This window comes from Carya illinoinensis, chromosome 5 (assembly GCF_018687715.1).
Source record: "Carya illinoinensis cultivar Pawnee chromosome 5, C.illinoinensisPawnee_v1, whole genome shotgun sequence".
NCBI lineage: Eukaryota > Viridiplantae > Streptophyta > Magnoliopsida > Fagales > Juglandaceae > Carya > Carya illinoinensis.
Genome location: NC_056756.1, coordinates 8,956,755 through 8,979,340, shown reverse-complemented (window position 1 = coordinate 8,979,340; position 22,586 = coordinate 8,956,755). Strand labels below are relative to the sequence as shown.

Below are 22,586 nucleotides of genomic sequence, written 5' to 3'. Positions count from 1 at the left end.
TCTCATCTTAATATCCAACGCATAGATAAGAGAGTGCTTGCATTATTTACACAACGATATGTTAATAGTCTTGCATTCATATTTATACCCCGAAATTACTAATTACAGTTATAATTAAATAATTTAAAATTATTATAAAATATTAAAAAAATAATAATTCCTCCTCAAATCACATTTTTTTTATAAAGCATACTGCATTTATTAATTAAGGACATTACAACTTTGTCTTAAAATATACATTACAAGCCAATTATAATATTAATAGCTCTCCAGTACACAAATGTGACTGACACAGCCTACTTGTAACAGCTCGCTAGAAATTCAATTGTGAAATTTCTATTAACTTTAGGAACCTCGTGAAAACCTCATAAGTTTTCACGAATCCATTAATCGTATAGGTTTTTGTCTAACTATATAGTTAGTGTTATTATTTACTATGGTATCATAAGTGTATTTTTTATTATTGGAGATAGTTAGAAGTGTCAAAATGTATTATGGTTTGTGCCATTAGACTCGGAGGATTATTTAAAGTTTTATGGCACAATAACATTTTTTCATATTTTTGGACAAAACGTCTGTTCAAAACTGTAGATATTATTGGATAAAAAGAAATATCTTGAGGTAATTTTCATGAATATTATTGGGTAAAAATATTTTGAGTTGATTTTTATAGATATTATTAGATAAAAATATCTTAAGTTGATTTTTTTTTTAGATATTATTAGATAGAATATTATAAGATAATCATTTATAGATTTTTTTTGGGTAGGAGAAAACTACACTCAACTCTCAAGTCCAGCCTCATTTCTTCCATATGTCATCCATAAGTATCTCCAGCCACCTCTCCCCACGAAATTATCTTCATTTACACTTTCCATTAAAAGAATATCAAACACTCTCTCTCGGACAGCTTTTAGGAGGTCTTTTGTACACCCATTTCGAAGCTTTTGTAAGTGTTTTATCATAAAGTCTCTTTCATATAAGTTGTTCCTTTTTTAGTCTAGTTTACATGGATATCTTATTTGCCCCATTTGAAGATCATTTGGTCAGTCAAATATTGTGTAAACTATAGAAAGGTCATTCTGGGAGATAAACTGGAGAATATGTTATAGTTTGGAGTTTTTGACCAAGCTAATGGATAGATATTGGTCCGAAATTTTTATGGAGTATTGTTAACATGTATATATGACTATTGGTTGAGGATTTTTGCATGATTAAAGGTTTTGATGAAAGATTTTCTTAGATTTAGAAACTTAGAAACTGGAAGAGGAAAAACAGTTTCTGTTTTGAGAAAGTTTAACTCTTTGGTGGTCTAAACCTATTCTAATGACTTTGATAATTTTATTGGAGGATCCTAAACATCTTATATACATGTTATATTATTATTTTGAAGATATTTGATGTTAGTTTTAAAGATATGAAATTTTATGCAAAGAGATATTCAAATAAGCCAAAGTGTGGATATTCTTGGCTAAATTTATGTTTTGGTTAATTTCTAACCATGTGATCTTGAATTAGAAGCTTATATATGTTTTAGGACATCTTTTTAAACCATGTGATGGTTTGGTTTGAAGATCATATATTTATAAGTCATAGATCAAGAGATTTATCAAAACTAGTTGAGAAAAAAGTTTCTGTTTTTGGACTAAGTGTAAAACCAAAAACTCCAAATGTTATTTTGTGATTTTGGTGACTTTGGTTTGATGATTTAAAGCATGGTTGATGTTAGGATGATATTATGAATATGTTAGAAGTAAGATTTGATTTTTGAAACTCTTGGAGATGTTTTGATTTAAGGTCAAAACTTGTGATTCAAGTGCTTGGATCTTTTTACAAAAAAGTTTGATGTTAATTATTAGCTTTTTCTAAATGGATGTTTTAAGTATGGTTTTGAACTTAGGATTGGAAGATATTTGTTGCAAAATTTTGGTTTAAGCATGAGTTTTGAAATTGGAAGGAATTGCAACAAAAATCAAGGGAAATGGCCTATGGATGTTTCGGCCATAGTGTGTTCTTCATAGTTATGTTTTGTTTTAAATTTTTCTGAGTTGATGTTTAAGTTTAGGATAAAATTTACATGAGGAATGTAAATTTTGAAAACTTTTGGAGTTAGTATGCAAAATCCTTAAGTTATGGGTAAAACGGTCATTTTCCCACATGTAGAGAGTAAAATGAAACTTTTACTCTTTAAGTTAGTATTTTCCATATTTCAAATTATTAGTGATTTAGTTCTAATTTTTAGAATCACTAATTACAGTTCCTCGTGATCGTACTTGAAGTTTTATAAGAAACGCGGAGATCGAGGTAAGTTAGCTTTTAACTTACTAGCAGTCTACTGTGTATGTGTGCTAAGTAAAGGAACTACAGTGTATGTATGTATGTTATCATATGTGTCATGCCATGTCAAGTTATCACGTAATTGTCTATTATACAGAATTTATTCTGTCATCAATTTTTATCTGTTACATAATATATTCTGTTATATATTACTGTACATTACAAGTACGTCATGCTAAGTATGTCATCCATTACATGTAAGTTAAGTCATGTAATATTCACTGTTGCAAGTATGTCATGTTAAATATGTTGTCTATTATATGTTATGCCATGTTACGAAATATTTCTATCTCAAGTTGGTCATGTATTCAAAGTTATGTTCAAGTCACGTTATGTTACGTCAGAACTTCAGTCCTTTCGTATTCCAGTCACATTTCATCTTGAGTACATTATGATGTGTAGAATACATGGGGCCACAACAACTGTGGAGTATGTATTTTTAATGTTAAGTCAAGTTTGTGTAGAATACATGGGGCCACAACAACTGTGGAGTATGTATTTACACGTAGAATACATGGGGCCACAACAACTGTGGAGTATGTATTTTTCATGTTAATTCAAGTTTCAGAGCAAGTTCATGCTAAGTCAAGTTTCAGATCAAATTCATGTCAAGTCAAGTTCAGTTCATGTTTCAATTTAAGTTATGTCAATTATGCTATGTTGTACGCTAAGTTATTCTTTAATTACTTATGAATTTGATTATGCATTTATGCTTTTACTATCATCCATGCATCATTAGTCTGTGTGGAAGTTTTTTGTTAACTTGCTGAGATTTGTAATCAAATCTCACTGTGGTAGTCCCAACTACCATTCCTCCCGAATGGTAGATCTTGTTACAGGACCTGAAGGAGGATCAGGAGCTGACCAACTAGACACAGTCGACTGAACGACGGTGCGTCGTTAATGTTAATATAGTAGTTAAATTACTACTTGTACGATGGAGTTGCATCTCCAGTACTTTTGGATCATAACTATTTTGGAATAGTGCTGTGATCTTAGTTATTCAATGGATCTTTATGTATGAAGTATGTTTTAAGTATTGAGATATTTTCAGTTTGGTGCATAGTATTGCTAAAGAAAAAAATTATCCGCTGCGAATATTGCATAATGTTAGATGCATGTTAGGATTATTGCATCTTATATGTCATGAATGAGGGCAGGTAACCTTGTGTTGCATGTCTCGACGCTTCAAATGTCCGTCCGATCCCAAACGGAATTTGGGGGCGTCACACTACTTCATACTGCAAACCTTTATAGACTATCGTCTAAGAGATAGCATAACTCTATTCAAGATAAAATTAACAAATCACATACTCTGTCTAAGACGAAGTAGAGAACACACTTTATAGAAAAAAGTTCAAGAGACTGTATTTCTTTTATTTTTATTTTTCTAAAACAAAAGACATAATAGAAAATAAAGATACATGAAAAAAAATGAATTACATCTTGAGAAGATATAGATCTGTATTTTCAACTTTAGAGAAAAAAATTACAAACAAATTAACTATGATGGCACATGAGAGCCACGCGTCACTTAACGAGTATGGCGGTCAAACAAGTCTGAAGTAACCAATAACACTGGATCCAAAAAAGTTGCGCGTAGCGACAGAAGAATACATTTAACGGTGGCGCGTGGATTTCACACACCCATCTTGGACCGTGAGTATGGCTCACGCACAGTGCTATTTAGCAAAATTCTTCACCCGTTTGAAGGATCAGTGCCTTCAAAAATTAGCGATAAGGTGCATGGTGGTTGCCAAAGAGCAATAGATTATCAACCTACCACTATTCTCGGTAAGGTGCATGGTGGTTGCCAAAGAGCAATAGATCATCAGCCTACCACTATTCTTAACCCTTAAAAAAACAAAAAACATAAACAGAAACAAAACAAAAAAAAAAAAAAAGAGAAGAAAATTAGAGAAGAGAGTGAGGTGGGAAAGAGAAGCTCCTCCCCTTTGTTTTTAATTTGACGGTGATTTCTAAAAAGAATGAAGCCTCTCTCTAAAAGAGTGCCGGCTCCTCTCTCCCAACTCACCGAGGAACAAAGTCGCACATATTCAGTAGCTGAAACTCCCCAAATCACCATTTAGATTGAATGATAGCTTTAGTTCCTTTTTTTTTTTTTTTTTTTTTTTTTTTTTTTTTTTTTTTTTTGTGGATAAAAGATTGAATGATAGTTATAGCAAAGTAGCACCGTCAAATATCGATTCCGTACAATGTGAATTGTACACCATTAACGTATCACCATGCTATATCCGAAGTACATACCTCTTACATTGTAAACAGGGCAAAATTTTATTAGTAAAAGATTCCGTAATTAATTTTCATAACTCATCTTAATTTATTTCATATCATCTTATTTTATATAATTATTATAATTTTTTAAATTTGTACATAAATTAAAATAAACAATTTAGTTTTTTCAAAATATAAAATAAAAATAATATTAAAATTTTATATTTTAATAATATCTTATTTAACTTTTAACTTTTATCTCATCTCATGTAAAAACAAATAAGATTTTAGTTTTCTAATTATTTTTGTATATCAAATATTTTTATTTTCGTAGTGTAAAGATTATATTCTCTATATTAAATAGACTTTAAGAAATATATATATATATACACCAAAATATATATAAGACAGAAATTGAAATATAACATGTACAATTAAGATTTCTAATTATTCCTTGACAGGAGATACATACCCACGTAAATTACAAAGCTTTCACGTCTTTTAACGTAGATTTTTAATTGAGAAAGGCTGCGTAGACATCGGTCTATCGAGCATTTGCACCGATCGGTGATATTTATTTTTAAATATTAAAAAATGCATTAAATTATTATTATTATTTCTTAAATATTAAAAAATATTTTTCTTAATGTTTAAGGAAAAAAAATTAGTGATAATCGATAAGTTCTGTCGGTAAACCTTCGGTCTCCGTAAAATTATCCTTTTTAATTTGTCTTGTAATTACAGTTAAATAAGTTAAACAAATCGTGCCATATTTAGAAAGGTGATGTATGTGTGCCCCGGGCTAGGCTAGGCTCGCTCATAACCCATGGGTCATAAGGAAAATGGGCAAAAAGGATCTAGCAAGAAGGGCTCTGGCAGACCGCCGCCAAGAAGCTCGACCATCAACTTATCTTTACTATGACGCTTCCAAATTCTGTTTGAGATCGGACGGACATTTGAAGCGTCGAGACATGTAACACAAGGTTACCTACTCCCGTTCATGACATATAAGATGCAATGTTCTTAACATGCATTTAACATTATGCAATATTCGCAGCGGATAATTTTTTTCTTTAGCAATACTATGCACCAAATTGAAAATATCTCAAATGCTTAAAACATACTTCATACATAAAGACCCATTGAACATATCACAACACTAATCCAAAATGGTTATGATCTAAAAAGTACTAGAGATGTCACTCCATCGTACAAGTAGTAATTTACGTTAACTACTATATTAACATTGACGTCGCACCGTCGCTTAGTCAACTGTATCTAGTTGATCAGCTCCTGATTCTCCTTCAGGTCCTATAACAAGATCTACCATTCGGGAGGAATGGTAGTTGGGACTACTAAAGTGAAATTTGATTACAAATCTCAGTAAATTAACAAAAAACTTCAACACAAGCTAATGATGCATGGATGACAGTAAAAGCATAAATGCATAATCAAATTCATAAGTCATTTCTACACAAACTTGACTTAACATGAAAAATACATACTCCACAGTTGTTGTGGCCCCATGTATTCTACGTGTAAATACATACTCCACAGTTGTTGTGGCTCCATGTATTCTACACTTCACAATTGTTGTGTCTCACGTAATGTATGTGTCATAATTGCTGTGACCTCATACTTCGTGTGCCACAGATGTTGTGGACCCCACGAAACTGAATGTACTCAAGATGAAACGTGACTGGAATACGAAAGGACTAAAACCCTGATGTAATATAACGTGACTTGAACATAACTTGAAATACATGACCAACTTGAGATAGAAACATTTCGTAACATGGCATAACATATAATAGACAACATATTTAACATGACATACTTGTAATGTACAATAATACATGACAAAATATATTATGTAATAGATAAAAATTGATGACAGAATGAATTCTGTATAATAGACAATTACGTGATAACTTGGCATGGTATGACATATATGATAACATACATACATACACTGTAGTTCCTTTACTTAGCACACATACACAGTAGACTGCTAGTAAGTTAAAAGCTAACTTACCTCGATTTCCGCGTTTCTTATAAAACTTCAAGTGCAATCACGAGAAACTGTAATTAGTGATTCTAAAAGTTAGAACTAAATCACTAATAATTTGAAATATGGAAAAATACTAACTTAAATATTAAAATTTTCATTTTACTTTCTACATGTGGGAAAATAACCGTTTTACCCATAACTTAAGGATTTTGCATACTAATTCCAAAAGTTTCCAAAATTTACATCCCTCATGTAAATTTTGTCATAAACTTAAATATCAATTCAGAAAAATTTAAAACAAAACACAACTATGGAAAACACACTATGGCCGAAACATCCATAAGTCATTTCCCTTTATTTTTGTTTCTAACTTGTTTTGATTAACCTTTTGATCTATAACTTATAAAGATGTGATCTTCAAACCAAACCATCACATGGTTTAAAAAGATATCCTAAAATATATATAAGCTTCTAATTCAAGATCACATGGTTAAAAATTAACCAAAACATAAATTTAGCCAAGAACATCCACACTTTGGCTTATCTGAATATCTCTTTACATAAAATTTTATATCTTTGAAACTAACATCAAATATTTTCAAAATAATAATATAACATGTATATAAGATGTTTATGATCCTCCAATAAAATTATCAAAGTTATTGGAATAGGTTTAGACCACCAAAGAGTTAAACTTTCTCAAAACAGAAACTGTTTTTCCTCTTCCAGTTTCTAAGTTTCTAAATCTAAGAAAATATTTCATCAAAACCTTTAATCATGCAAAAATCCTCAACCAATAGTCATATATATATGTTAACAATACTCCATAAAAATTTCGGACCAATATCTATCCATTAGCTTGTTCAAAAACTCCAAACTATAACATATTCTCCAGTTTATCTTTCAGAATTACCTTTCTATAGTTTATATAATATTTGACTGACCAAATGATCTTCAAATGGGACAAATAAGATATCCACGTAAACTAGACTAAAAAAGGAACAACTTATATGAAGGAGATTTTATGATAAAACACTTACAAAAACTTCGAAATGGGCGTGCAAAAGAACTCCTAAAAGCTGTCTGAGAGAGAGTGTTTGATATTCTTTTAATGGAAAGTATAAATGAAGATAATTTCGTGGGGAGGGGTGGCTGGAGATACTTATAGATGAGATATGGAAGAGATGAAGCTGGAGTGAGAGTTAAGTGTAGGACTCTCTTACCCGGAGTGAGAGTGGAGTGTAGAACTCTCTTACCTAATAATATCTACAAAAATCAATTCAATATATTTTTACCCAATAATATCCACGAAATTAGCTTAAAATATTTTTATCCAATAATATCCACAAAATTAGCTTAAGATATTTTTATCCAATAATATCTACAGTTTTGAACAGAAGTTTTGTCCGAAAATATGAAAAAATGTTATTGCGCCATAAGACCTTAAATAACTCTCGAAGTCTAATGGCACAAACCATAATACATTTTGACACTTCTAACTATCTCCAATAATCAAAAACACACTTCTGATACCATAATAAATAATAACACTGACTATGTAGTTAGATAAAAATCTATACGATTAATGGATTCGTGAAAACTTATGGGGTCTTCACGAGGTTCCTAAAGTTAATAGAAATTTCACAATTGAATTTTTAGCGGACTGTTACATCTACTTCTATCCTAGCACATTAATGGGACCAGAATCCTATCTCCAAAGGATCAAACACATTAAATGTGTCCGACAATGGCCTTCTTCAAGATCAAATCCCAATACCTGTCACGAGTGACCGCATTAAATGCCATGTCCCGCCGCCTTGGCAAGGAGAATGATGGCCATGGTGGGCAAGTTTTACGAGAAACGAGGCACAAATAAAAGTGAGTTCATAACACAAAGGTAGGATGGGCTACTTGACAGGTAAGATTCATTCTTTCTGTTTTTGAAAATTAAGCTCCCACGATTACTAATTTGGGTATTGGAGACTACCCGGCCCTAGTCACCCTTTCCTTCTTCATCCTGTAGGTGTTAGATAGTGATTATGACAATTGGATACAAAACAAGCCTCAACAATATTAATCCAATGTAAGCATCTCAAAGTAGGGATGCTACTAACATCTTACGGGGTGATTTCGTCCTCGGCACCCACCCCCAGAGTGCGGGGTTGGAGTACCCCATCTCGGATAATGGGGTGCGGGTGGAGGGGTACATCCGTTCGCCCCCCGCCCCCTAATGGGCCTTTGGCCCATAAGCTATTTCTTTTTGGGTCATTTTAGCTTAAATAGGCCCAAAATGGCTCAAAAACAGTTTCTAGCTCATTTCGGGTCCACAAAATTAGAAATTTTAAAAAAATAAATAAATAAAAAGTTACATGAATAAAAAATAATATACATGATACAAATTTAAAGTAAATGAATTAATGAAGTACTACTACAGGCTACTAGTTTACTATCTAATAAACTAATAATAATAATTAAGTTATTACAAACTTTAAGGCTAAACAATTACAAAATTACAAATATAAAAGCATCCTCAATTGAATGCCTTCAATGTGGGCTTGAGGCACGAATACCTCACCTTGCATGGGCGGGAGCAGGGCGAATGTTGCGGTGTATCGGGGTGCAAAGCCTTGTTGTCCATCCCTATCTCAAAAATGTTTAAATTTTTAATTTCTTTATTTTTTAAAATGGTAAAATTAATGGGTTTTCTGGTCATCTAAATGTGAGCTTATTATAATTAGGTTAGATTCACTAATTATATTTCACTCTTACCACCAATTATCTATTGATTTTTGGATTGAGAGTGGTTCTCAATTTATCTCATCTCATTTCATTATTATAATTTTTATAAATTCTTAAATAAAATACAATAAAAATTTTAGTTTTTTAAAATCTTAAAATAATAATACTATTAAAAATAATATTTTATTTAACTTTTAATTTTTATTTCAAATACCTAAACTTAGCTTTATCTATACGGAGATCTCGTATCAAATATTACCGGCCATATCCCTAGAGTTATCTATTCACGCAGTTTCTGTATCTGTAGATGAAAAGTGACAGAAATTAAGCAGATAATGGGATGTTTAGAATGCTAACTGCTAAACTTGTAATGTAGTTAGGCTTTACATTCTTTTTTAGAGTAACGATGGGTGTAAGCTTTATATAGATAAATTTCGCATAAATTTTTTATTAAAACGTGGATCGACCTGAAATTTTTCTTTTAATTTTTTTACGATGATATCTAATTTTTTCGGAAAAGGTTAAATTTATTAAATTTGTACAAATTATTATTAATTTTTTTTTGTATTTTTAACTCTCTGTCGGTGGGTCGACAAGAGTACGACCACACGCATATAGAGGGGGCATCTGAAGCTTCCCCAATTTCAGATCAACAAAAGTTTATTCCCTTATTAAAAGCATCAATATTTCTCTCTTTTTTTTTAAACTTCAATTTTTTTTAAAACGGCAGTATACACGTGTCCCATTCTCAATTTAACGCATGTCGATCGATGTGTCAGTGTCATGCATGAAGAGCATGCAAATATAAACTGTAAGCATCATGCATTGGTAGTGAGCACATACATATTAAGAGATACAACCAACCACCGATTCATCTGTCAATTTATCGGGGGTAGATCTTTCATGCGAATTTCAACTCCAAGCCTAATTTCTCTTCAGTGTCTTAAATACTTGTTTTTCTTACGAACTATACGTGTCGCCTCCAAAGATCAACATTGATGTTGACTGGATTAATTAAACTAATGGACGGTTCACTATTGCCACTTCTACTTTATTTATTTGACAAATCCATCAGCACCCACCCTCCTGCAAAAAATGGTGAGAGAGCTGGAGCAGTTGCACACAAATACTAGAGTGCGCGCGTGGAGCAACCCGTCGTCCAGATTTCTTTTTCCTTTACTAAAAGCCAGGACGGTCAGAGTCTGGTTAATTGAGGATCTTTCTTTCTGCTTTCAGTTTTTTGGCCTAACTACATATGTCATATTCCCGCTTATCTAACGGTCCAGATCACATCTTGGAACGGAACGTCAACACTGATCATTTATTGTGGGGGGGGGGGGGTGTAGATTGGACGCCCGTGCAACGATTTCGTCGCAGGGCGGACATGTGAACATTTTTGGAACATAATTCAGCGGGTCCAGGTTTATTCGCGATGACATCAACTGACATTTATCCGAAGCTGGGGATACGTGTCTGCGGTTGGAGACGGACAATAATTTCTGTAAACATATGGAATTAGTCAAACTTAAATTGCGTGATTATAGCCGAAATTAATGAATTTATAAGGTGGTAATGGTCGTTAAAAAGATGTTGAATTAGATGGTTCATGGAAGTATACGTACACCGACTGGGCCAGGTTTAGTGGACCCTTGTGACTGGATGTGGCTAGCTTACAAGAGCCCAAGCCTAATAGCATCGGCAAAGGTCTGTGGTGGATGGATTATATGACAAACAAACACATCAAATATTACTAGAATCGGATTCCCGATGGGTGGGTTAATTAGGCAGAAGTAATTTTCAATCATCGAACAGAATCAGTCACAATCTGAGGACAACAAATAAATCCCAGCCCATTTTATCTAATTAAATGGCACACTGCTATTTAATTCGCTGTCCATGCATGTGGGGTGCATCATTGAAGGTAAACAGTTAGGATTCTCTCCCCCTCTCTCTCGGCTATGTATATCTGAATTAGGTGTATCATGTTCGCATTGGTTGGTTGTAGCTCTGTGGTTTTCCCTTGAGCAGTGAAAGAAGAGACAGATACAAGATTATTGATATGAGAATTTGATCCAGCCAAAACAGAGGACCCGGGGCCGTTACATCATCGAATTAATTCCCTATATATATATATATAGATAGCTAGGACATTATTAATTATGAGTAGGGAGTAGTGCAGGACAGGCTAACTGCCTGAAAAATAGGACATGATAAAGATAAATAGATAGATAGATCGACAGCAGTAGTGCCCCTGTGATAGGCATGAATGATGTTGTGCATAAGAGTTAGGTGCTGAAACATTATGTTATTATTCTTGGTTGGCCCCATCACACATCCAATCTTCGTCTTGTTACTTATTCTCATTAACAAAGGTTTTTTTTTTTTTTTTTTTTTTTCATTTAATAAAGTTATATTAAACTCATCTCAAAATACTATTATGTTGGAATGTTAAAATGAGTTGAGTTAATGAGTTGTAAATAATAAATTTTTGTGAATTCTATTGAGATAAGTTTAAATTTTTGAAGTTGAGATGATGAGTTTAACTTTTTTTTTTTTAATGGAAAATTAAAAAAGTAGTAGTCTTATCAATAATTTATTTGAGATGAAATAAGATTAGGGTGTAACCGGTCCGGTTTTATACAAATTTTAAAACCGAATCGGTATACACTGATTTTACATTTTCAAAAACCGATCCCGGACCGGTTACTCTCCTAAACCAGTACTTCCAATTCGGTTTGATGAGCTTTTCTGATTTTAATCAAGTGTATATAAAAATTCTATATATATTTAAGTTTAAAATTTTATGTTATAAATTATAATGTAATATTATTTCATATATAATTATATATAGTATATATAAAAATTTCATATATAATTATATATTATATATAAAAGTTATATATACATATATATAATATTTTATATAATATTAAAAATTATATATATATATATATTTTAAAAACTAGTCCGGTGAAAAAAGTCAAGAATAGATTCTAGATTGAATTTAACCGATTTTTAAAACGTTAGAACTGACTCCGGACTTGACCGATTCAAAACTGAGCCAACCGGTTTGGTCCAGTCCAGTTCTCCAATTTTTCAGTTTAAACTTTCACCTCTAATTAAGATGAGTTAAGTTTAGTTCAATAATTAAATACAATCTGAGATTTTTGCTCACACTGCACAACTTTGAGTACCTTTGTATCAACTAATGTTAGAGGAGAAACGTGGGAGTGGGAGAAGTTAAAATACTTAAAAATAATCTTGTTTCATACATGATTAAGGGAAGGTGTGGTAAGTGGGATGAGACACAAAATTCTTATTTCAACATTACAAATGTTTTAAATTTCTACATAAAATATAAGAAACTCAAATCTCAAAACAATAATAGTTTTAAAATATAATATTTTAAACTTTCATCTAATACAAATAATTCTCATCTTACTATCGAAACCTATCCTAAGTAATATAGAATCAATATAAAAAATCATTACATCTATAAATAGATTTTATAAAAATAAACTCATATATTAATATAATTTTATAATGATATATTAAATCTACTTTACATTTAAAGAAATTTTATAATCTCACGTATTTCATCGTCAAATCCCGTCAAATATTTATGATTTACTTTTATAAAATTCTTCTATCAGTTAGGCATTTCTTATTAGGATGTTATAAAGACAACATCTACACCTCACCTCATGTTGATCGCGAGAGGTTGAATTCCACATGGTACATCAAATAATACTATAACACATGTAAACGATTATTGCAACATAATTGATCAACTTAAACTGACATGCTTGACTACTCAAGTCAAAAGGGCTCGTGTAATTATACCTTAAATCATATCCAATTTATTACATTTTCTGTTCTCTTTGTTTCAATTCAAAGGCTCCAGTTACTAGGGCTTTCTAAATGATCCAACGGTTGAGAATGGAGCTAGGTCATGCACATGAACGTGAGTAAAGTGGAATTCAACTGGTTCTACGAAAATTGGAAACGAAGATTACAATTTGGAGTTAAGTCTAAGACAGTAGTAGGCTCGAGTTCATGTAATTATTTTATAAAAATTTTATATATAGTCATTTTTTCATATTTTTTTATATATTTTATTAAAAAATTTATTAGGAAGCAGTTACTATTAATGTTACACACCACATATTTATAAGTTTTTATAGGATATAAAGATGTTTTTTATAGAATATATAGATATTTTTTATAGGATGTGTAGTGTATAATAGTGAATAGTGGCTGCTTTCAATATTTTTTCTTTTATTAATTTGATAGGTTATTTTAATTTTTAAATATAAAATAATCATTTTAATGATTAATAAAACGTATAAAAATTACGTAAAATTAATTATATATAATAAAATTTATTATTTTATATAATAAATGTTTGACCAAGTCAAAGCCAGACGTTTTTACGTACTTATCAGGTTAATTGTCCCATCACAATCGTGACTGTTTTGACAAGGGATCCTACTAGTGGTAGTAAAAGCCGATGCATGAGGCCCATTTAGCATTCAAATGTCACATTGATTCGCCTATTTGACCTTTCAATTATAAAAGGGATGGCATCAAAAGGTGCTTTTGTCATTAAATAAATAACACACGAAGACATACTAAATATTATTACAAATTAGAGGATGAGGTTACATTAGTCCCAATTATCGAGAAAGTAACAAGGCTCGTGATCATATGGTTGGAGTTATTAAATATATAAAAAGCAAAGATGCCACAAAAATTTGGGCATCATCTATTTGGCCCTGTCCTTGATGACATCAAACCCCATCTCGGTTGGGTCGGTTGCTTGGACTTCATAGTGGATGCCATCCAGCACTCTCCTCAGCCCATCTTTGGAAGTTGCATACAGCATTTTTGCTCTTATTCTTGATGCTGTTGGTGACCTGAAAAACCCCCCCAAAAAATAAGTCATGATTCATTAGCAATTTCTTCTAATGCAAATCGTTTCATTCAAATCCAGTGGTTGCAAACTTGTATACTGTTTCATCCTTTTATGCAAAAATTATAATAATAAAGAAAAATAACACAAGAGAAGTGAAGGAGAAATTGTTCTTTTAATTGGTTTGGAGTGAGATAGATTTTGCTAAACTTTAAGAGTCTAAGTAGAGATAGAGATATGAAATAGACAATATTTATTGGACATTGTACTACAATATTTGCAGTTAGTATGATTTTTTAGATAATATCAAATGCTCAATAATTATTGTAAGACTCAATTCATGTACGTAACTTTATTTCATTAACCCTGCACAATAAAAAGGTGTTCTTTTTTTTTTTTAATTTTTCTTTTCTTTTAGTATAAAATACCTAATAATGGGAAATTACCTAAAGCAATTAGGAGATATCTAATAAAAATTATATCATAATTGATATATGCCAAAGGCCGCCAGTACAATTCCTAGGATTCCACTAATTTATCATATTAATCTCATAATTTTAAGTACAATGATTAAAAAAACGTACTAGTTTGGCAGGCTGGTGGGTTGGTTGTACCATATATTTTGCTTATAAATGTAGCAATCAAGATTCCGTGCCGACGTTTCCATACTTACTCTATGTTTTTTTTATTTTTTATTTAAACGAATAGAAATAAAGTAAACTTAGATTAAATATTTATATATAACAAGTACTGTGATCCAGAGCATTGATCATATAGAAAAATAAAAATCAGGAGACGGACCATGCTATGAAGAAGATCTTGCTCTTCCGGCAGTTATCAACCGTGACAAAGTCGAAATCAAACACGGCATATCGGCAATCATCGTCTGGCAAGGATGCAGCAAGCTCATCATAGCCTTCACCGGGGCCGCCAACCTTGTCGACGGTGACCAGCCTTGACCCCTCATCGATCTTGAACACTATGAACCTATGCACCTTCTTCCATTTCATCTCCATGAACGAGCTCTTGCACTCCTCAGTCACCCACATTCCAGTCGTCGCCTGCCATTATCATATACCCAGACAGCAACAACAAATTATCAGCTAAAACATATTCTCATGAAAACCTTTTCATTGGCAAAAAGAATGAAAGAAAAAAGTGTAAACAAGAGATTATACCATCTTGAATGCCATCGCCATGGTGAATATTGTGGTTAAAGGTGGTCTGATGTTAAGGGTGCGGTACTCAAGTCTTCTTATATAAAGATTGGAACTTTGAAATGACATCGATATTCGTTTATATTACAAGTTTGACCATATACTAGATCTAAGGATGTGTATAGCTGATGTCAATGACTAAGGTGAGTTTGAGTGTTGAGAAGAGTTGTGAATAGTAATAAAAAGTAGGTGAAAAATAATAATAAAATAATAAATAGTAATAAAAAATAGGTAAAAAATAATAAATAGTAATAAAAGTAAGTGGAAAGTAATAATAAAGTAATAAATAGTAGTAAGAAGTGTTGAGAGTACTCTCAATACCCAAACACAGACTTAAGTTGTCCTCGTTTCAGTAGATCATTTGGTTTGTCCTTGTAGTTTTCAGTGAATTTACCGAAGTAAGGAAATGGAAACTGTAAATGAATTGGCTTAATGTATGTACATTCCATTGTATTTATGATTGTCCCTTTGAATTTAAATATCTTATAATAAATTAAAATGGATATGATGGATATGCATGCCACGTCAAAAGTCTTTTAATGTAGAAGACATTCTTGCTTCATAAAAATAGAGTATATTAATAAAATTTAAATACCGTCGCCTTCTTAAAAAAGACGACATGCACCTATATAAATCATAGATGTTCGTGTTGCCAACAAGTTAAAATATTGAAAGAAAGTGATGCAATTGACAATGAGATTCATGGCAAAAATCTACACGCCAAGGACTGTTATCGCTGGTTTTGAACCATCTTTTAATGAGTGTATAATATAAAGTGAGAATAGGAAATGAGCATTGTAAGGTGGGGAAAGAAAGTGATGGTATGCAGAAGAGTAGGAAGTAAAACAATGACAGTACTGCAAGAAAAGAAAAGAAAAATGGGCGCATCATTGATTCACCTCCTCGATCGAAAAAACACCATTTTTGACGTGTATACAAGCTAAAATCTCATACGGTGGTCCCATCTCGGATCGCACACCCACATCTCTCCACTTCTATATCTTTGTGTTCCTCAAAAGTCTTTGCGTAAAAGCAAAGGAGAAAGGAGGATGAGGGAGTAAAAGATTAAAGAAAGGAAAAGCTTCTCGGTAAAAACGAGTCAATGAATGTGCCACCAATCACCATTAATTAGGCCCATTCAGGTTCTTTTCCCATCTTCGTTTATCTTTATTTATTTTAATACCCAAAAATAATCTAAAGCAGATATAACTTTCTAGATTTCATTCTCCTATAAGGTTGAGATTTCCAACAAATTTGTCTGAGAAACTGTAGTAGATAGGGGTAACATCCCAACACTTATTCCATAAAATAATGAGCAGATAGCTAACCATTGTTGAAGATAAAGATGAGTGGTTGGACATGAGTAAGTGAGAGAGAGATCACAAACGCTAAATTCCATCATAATAGCAAGAAAGAGAATGTACATGGAGAGTCATGTCCCTCATGTGCGGTGGCTAGCCCCTTGACAAAATGCTCAATTAGGCCCACACCTTGTTGGCATGGCTCATTTGTTTCCATAATCGGAGTTTAGAATACGCACAAAAACGGTGACTAGAAATTGTTGTCATGGATGATTTGTACATTGCTCTGGGATCAAAACCCAGAATCCCGCCGGTAGCTCCTAGCTTCTTTCTAATGGAATTACTCATATTGGTAGTGCAGATTGATCCACATAAAGTTGAAAAAGATGCATTTCTGAGTACCATAATTGATATTACATGATAGGCAAACTGGCCCGCCCTAATAGTTGAGTATTATTCTTTCCTAAGGAATGGATGATTGAGATAATCTGACTCTGACTTGCAGCAATATTCATCGAGCATCATTTTCTTTATTTTGGGGGCAAATTGGAATAGGTGATAAGCATCAAAATGTTTTTGGTGCAGTTTAGTCAACCAGATTTTAGAGTGGCAACTTAATCGCGCATTTGGAGTATCCTGCGAGCTTGATAGTAGATTGTATCAGCCTTTTCTGATTAGCTGTATTAAGAAGACAGCATCTCACATCGACAATCAGCCAAATATTTCTGTGGGTGCTTTACTGCATGGGATTCCTCTTGACTTCACAGTCTTTGGTACCTCACGTACGCGGTAGGCAGCATGAGTCACAGGCGACTGATCAGGGCTAACCGTTGTGCATATATTGACTGGCAAACCAACACTAAACGGAGCCAAAACCTCGAAGCATTGCCTTATCACATAGGTTGGATTGCGAAATTAGTCCTAACTAATAAGATAGTGGACCAACTAAAACCATTAATTCATGAATAAAAAAAACAGCCATCATCCCTTATTGATTTTTTTTTTTAAAAGCCTTTTTTTTTTTTTTTTTTTGGAGAGAGAGAGAGAGAGAGAGAGGTCCGGAAAAGAATGCATGTAAGATAAACTATTAATGTTAAAAACAAACAAGGCATCGCTCACTCCTAAGACTTAGAATTCGGATCAGAGATTAATCTTGCCTTCACAGAGTCAGCAGCAGTAACCATTTTCATCTTTACTTGTCCACGTTTGGTTGCTCATTTTCATCCTTCTTTTGTTGTGCCTGGTAACCACAACAATTAAAAATGAGTTGAAAAAAAAAAAAAAAACATAAAATTTATACAGTAAACACATGTTGACTCTTGGTGACATGAAAACAAAAACAGGTATATTTAGTCACCCATGCAGGTTTTATCGTGTAAAGTTTTATAAACTCACCTCATACTTCCAAAGATGCCCGCATTTCTCGTACTGAAGGATCATTGGGGTCAACTCCAAGTAGCTGTAAGATAAATACTGTCAGGAAAATGGTAGCATATGCAGAACTGACTATTCTATAAGTTCGTCGGCACGGGCTCAAGTAAACATACTGAAGAAGGGATAGATGACACAAAAGCCTAATCCTCCAACACCTTGCTTTCAAGAGACTGGGTCAATTTTGCCTTCACATTTTCCTGCAAGGACATTTCAGGAGCTGCATGCAGCAAAATTAGGGTAATTGATCAGTTCAAATGAATAGTTTAATAGTAAATAACTAAATTCATAACAGGATCTCTGTCAAGGTTCAAAACCTCATAAAGTCAAATGCCAAATCAACTGGATCAAAAAAAGAAAACTAGCTTGACTAGTGTTCTTAGTCCTACACACCACCTTGCCTTTTTGGTAAATATTAACGTCAACTTCAAAGTTATTTAAGCCTGAGTTAAGATGAAAACTACAACAGCAAGCAAGACCATTAATGCACCTCTTAATATTTGCAAGCATACAACTAGAAAAAAAGAAAAGAAAAAGAGAGTATTGCTTCATTTTTTGGGTGCAGTCAAGTGTCTTAGACTAGTATTTGTAATTTTGTACATAATTCTTAGAATGCAGCAATCCATGCAAGTCTCAGATATAAAAGGAATATAAAAAAGTTGTGTGATAGACAGTGGACAATCACTTTTATGTCTTCACAGTCAATTGCATGTGTGCATAATGTAGAGAGTGCTTTACCAAAACTAAAGGGGAGCAAACTTGGAATATCAACCCAAGTCTTCGAAGAACCAGAGGATGATATGGTCAAGTTCCTTTCAAACTACTGAGAAAACACAGAAATGTTCCACATGTGAAAAATGAAAGAAAGAAAGAACGAAACCTCAATACACCACCCTAAATAAATGCAATTACCTAAGGCCATCTCCTGATCATCAATAATTGCCTCTGTCATCTCAGCATCACCCATGGAGTGCTCAGATCCAGAGATATTCAGACATAGTAAGAGTCTGCTCTAGCAAGGGATTCTCATCATCCCATCACCATGTCATTTGTCAAAGCTAAGTCATATTAAACTATCTTTGTATTACCTGATGATCACAAATAACATCCAAGCAAACAAGTCCATAAAACATGCATGTGTTCAGATGGAAGTTGAGAGTGATACCAACCATGCATCGGTAACTTTTCTTGGTTCACACAGACACACACAAATGGCAAAGGCAGAAGTTGAAATGAAGACACTGATCATCTCATCAACAGTTTCCTTGTTTTCTTTAGGGAGTGTAATGTTAACACATTCTGTCATGGTTGCATATTCTGCACTGGATGATGATTCCTCTCCCTTCTTCTTCCTACATGACACAATCAATTTGACCTTTCAATTAGTAAGGCCCGCCATCTAGAGAGATAGAAAGGGAAAGGGAAAGGACTGAAAGCGCTTGTCCAGCCTATTTATATTAACCAATTCCGATTTTCCTTCTTTCAATAGAGCTACTTCTAGTCGAATACTTTCATAAAGACCTTTCTATTCTAGAAGATTCTTCAATAGCTCTTTTTGCAGCAGCTTCTTGCCTCGCCGTCTCTCCTCTTCTAAATAAACTCTAAGGGCAAGAGCTAGCTCAGGATCTAGATGGGATCAACACCAAAATCAAAACTGGGAGCACCACCAGCTACACCAAATCCACCTGTTCCTTCCCCATCTCCAGTGAAAACAGGTGTACTACCATCTAAGTCATACATGAAACACTGAGCTTTGTTCTTTGAGTAATATTACCCAAATTAAGAACAACAAGTGTGCAAAGGAAGAACAGAAACAGAAATTTATACCCTCATCTATACAATTTGCTGCAAATTAAAATTGGTGGAGTAATAAAGTCACACATTGGACTTGGCAACTGTGGGGCAGATTGTTCAGACTCCTACTACCCCTTTCCACTCCCATTCTTTCTTCTTTGTTTCTTCCTTTCTGTTGATGCCATTGTTCTTCAAAATGACTTCGCAAACTTTATTTATTCTGGTATGCATTGCCTTTGGCTTCTTAAATCATTTTCCATTCTCAATATGTTTTTTTAATAATATATTGTAATATTAAAACTTCAGTCCATAATTCTAGGTTATTCCAATCATGAGGCTAAAAACTAAAATGTGATGCAAAAAGTTAAAACAAAACAAGATCACATCTAGTAAGCACATCAGAGAAGGCATTTGGACCAGGAGGAACATGAACTATATAACTGCCGTCATTATTGTTAACAGCAGCAGGAAGGGCTCCCAACTTCTCGGGCTTCCCATTATCCTCTTCACCAAAGACAATGATATCAAGAGCTACACTATTCCTTTTCAATTTCTTTCCATTCATCTCCAACACTTTCTTGTCATATTTGAGTGGACTGAATATGGGTCAGAAAGGAAAGGGTTAAATTCATAAATAAGAATGAGCAAACACTCAAAGCTCCACTATTTACCTTCTAGCAAAAACAATAATCCTCTATTGCCGATGCTTGTTTTGGCAATGCTTAAGAACCAACTGAGCTACCAGGACTCCAGCAGCTATGTCCCCCCCCCCCCCCCCCCCAAAAAAAAAAAAAAAAACCAACAACCAAAAACAATTTCAGGACCTACACAAAAGGAAGTCAAAATTTATAAAAGATAGAATGATGCACTTCAACATGATAAAAGCAGAAAAGCAGCTGGAAGCCTTTCAATTGATTAATTTATCACCGCTTTGCGTTCACAATGTTCTGCAGAATCCAATATAACCAAGGTCTGCTCGAAAAGAAAAAAGAGGGGAAATAAACAAGTGTCTTCTGATGGGTCATCAAGTATCTGACACTGCAAGAACAAAAACTTTTCCCCATCTAATCTATAATGTCTGAAACCAGAGTCATAATTTAAAACTGAGTGTTCCCTTGCAAGTATTAAACATAGTAGCAAGCTATTGAATATCTATAACTCGTTCTAAACATGCTATCTTTAGAAACTGAAATTTGGACAGTTTATTACCTTCTAATACCAAAGGACAGATCCTCCACGCTCAATTTTATGATCTAACTATGAATAACCAGCACACATCAAAATTCCATGCTTGAAATCGGTCTCACACTAAACCAATAACTAATCAGTTATGACAAACGTTTTTAAATGTAATTGTTCTTAATTTTGCATCAACAGTCAATCCCGATATTGTCCCATAATTTTTCACCACACAAATTCTGCAATTATACGTCCCCAAAAAAATACTCAAAAAATATCCTAGTCCAGATGAAAAAACCAATCACAGAGCATATCGAAACATCGACATGCACGCAAACAATACTAAATATTTCTTACTCGCATTTAACGAGCTCAAAATCTAAATTTGCCTCAACAGGCAAATCCCAGATAATGTCACGAACTTTGATCATACTAAATCCCATAACTAGTGTATATCAGATTCTATTGACGCCACAAAAATATCTCATTCTATTACCAAACCCAAAACGAAGAAAACCAATCATGGACTCATAGAGGACGTAGGAATAGAATACCATGCATGCAAGCCAAAATCTTGCCAAGATCAGAGGTGGGAGTGGCCAATACACGAACCCCTATGCCCGCCATTGTCAAAATCCCCACTGTATTTTCCGGATTAGAGTAATCTACGGCTTCCCATCAGTTTAAGTTTTGACACAAACGGTGATTTCACCTATTAAATCTAAGTGCGCGTGCGATGGGAGGTTTTGCACCAGAAACGAGATTGACAGAGTCGGATTGGGCTTGGAAACGGGACGGAGAGTAATCGCCGTTCTGCATCCATTCTGAATTATCCATGTATATCATTGTCACCTCGTTTTAATCAAAAAAGAAATGTAAAGACAGGTTTAACCATTGCAAACACATGATCTGACATAAACAATAATTTTCTCTGAATTTTCTTGTTTTTTTTTTTTTTTTTTTTTTTGGGACTTGGGTTGAGGAAGAAGGAGGAGTTGAAGGGATTTTCTCAAGGCTAACCTCAAGGACCTTCGCCGGCGAACTTGTGTGCAAGTGGACAAGTAGAGAGAGACGAGAGTCGGAGACAGAGCAGAGCTCGCTTTGTTATCGACGCTGCACGTGGACGGTACCTTCAGCCATCAAGGCCACTATTCTTCTTTTAGGGGGCTAAAAAAGCCGCCCCCAACAAGTTTAAGATTTGTCGTTTTAACTAGAATTGCAAAATGATTTCTTGAAGGCCACCTTTGTTTCCCAGTGGCGCGTAATCCGACTAAATAAATCTTCAAACAATCTTATAAATGTCTGTTTTTTTTTTGTTTAATATATATATTTTGCTGACATATTACGCCGTAAAGCATATTTATTTACAGAAAATGATATAACTTTCTCACTTGTTAAACTAATAACATTGTCCCAAGAAGCTCTTGCCA

General features: G+C 33.4%; 1 protein-coding gene and 1 long non-coding RNA gene across 12 annotated transcripts; both read right to left on the bottom strand.

Annotated features, from left to right (window-relative positions):
- Positions 1–13,903: 13,903 nt before the first annotated feature.
- On the bottom strand, positions 13,904–15,566 carry LOC122309787 (actin-depolymerizing factor 5-like). The gene is made up of 3 exons (XM_043123442.1): positions 15,413–15,566; positions 15,036–15,295; positions 13,904–14,238 (listed from the first exon to the last, which is right to left on the bottom strand). Exons 1-3 carry the CDS (start codon positions 15,518–15,520, stop codon positions 14,088–14,090), a joined length of 519 nt encoding a protein of 172 aa, XP_042979376.1. The 5' UTR covers positions 15,521–15,566; the 3' UTR covers positions 13,904–14,087.
- Positions 15,567–17,114: 1,548 nt separating this feature from the next.
- LOC122309788 lies at positions 17,115–22,426 on the bottom strand. 11 transcript variants are annotated; one of them, XR_006242524.1, is made up of 8 exons: positions 21,711–22,170; positions 20,649–20,733; positions 19,353–19,535; positions 19,096–19,256; positions 18,922–19,006; positions 18,300–18,403; positions 18,148–18,211; positions 17,115–17,980 (listed from the first exon to the last, which is right to left on the bottom strand). It is a non-coding gene; the product is annotated as an uncharacterized LOC122309788 (long non-coding RNA). The 11 variants fall into 11 exon arrangements; XR_006242525.1 differs by having other exon boundaries at positions 19,096–19,241; XR_006242521.1 differs by lacking the exons at positions 18,922–19,006; positions 19,096–19,256 and adding an exon at positions 22,177–22,426 and having other exon boundaries at positions 21,711–22,008.
- Between the last annotated feature and the right edge of the window lie 160 nt (positions 22,427–22,586).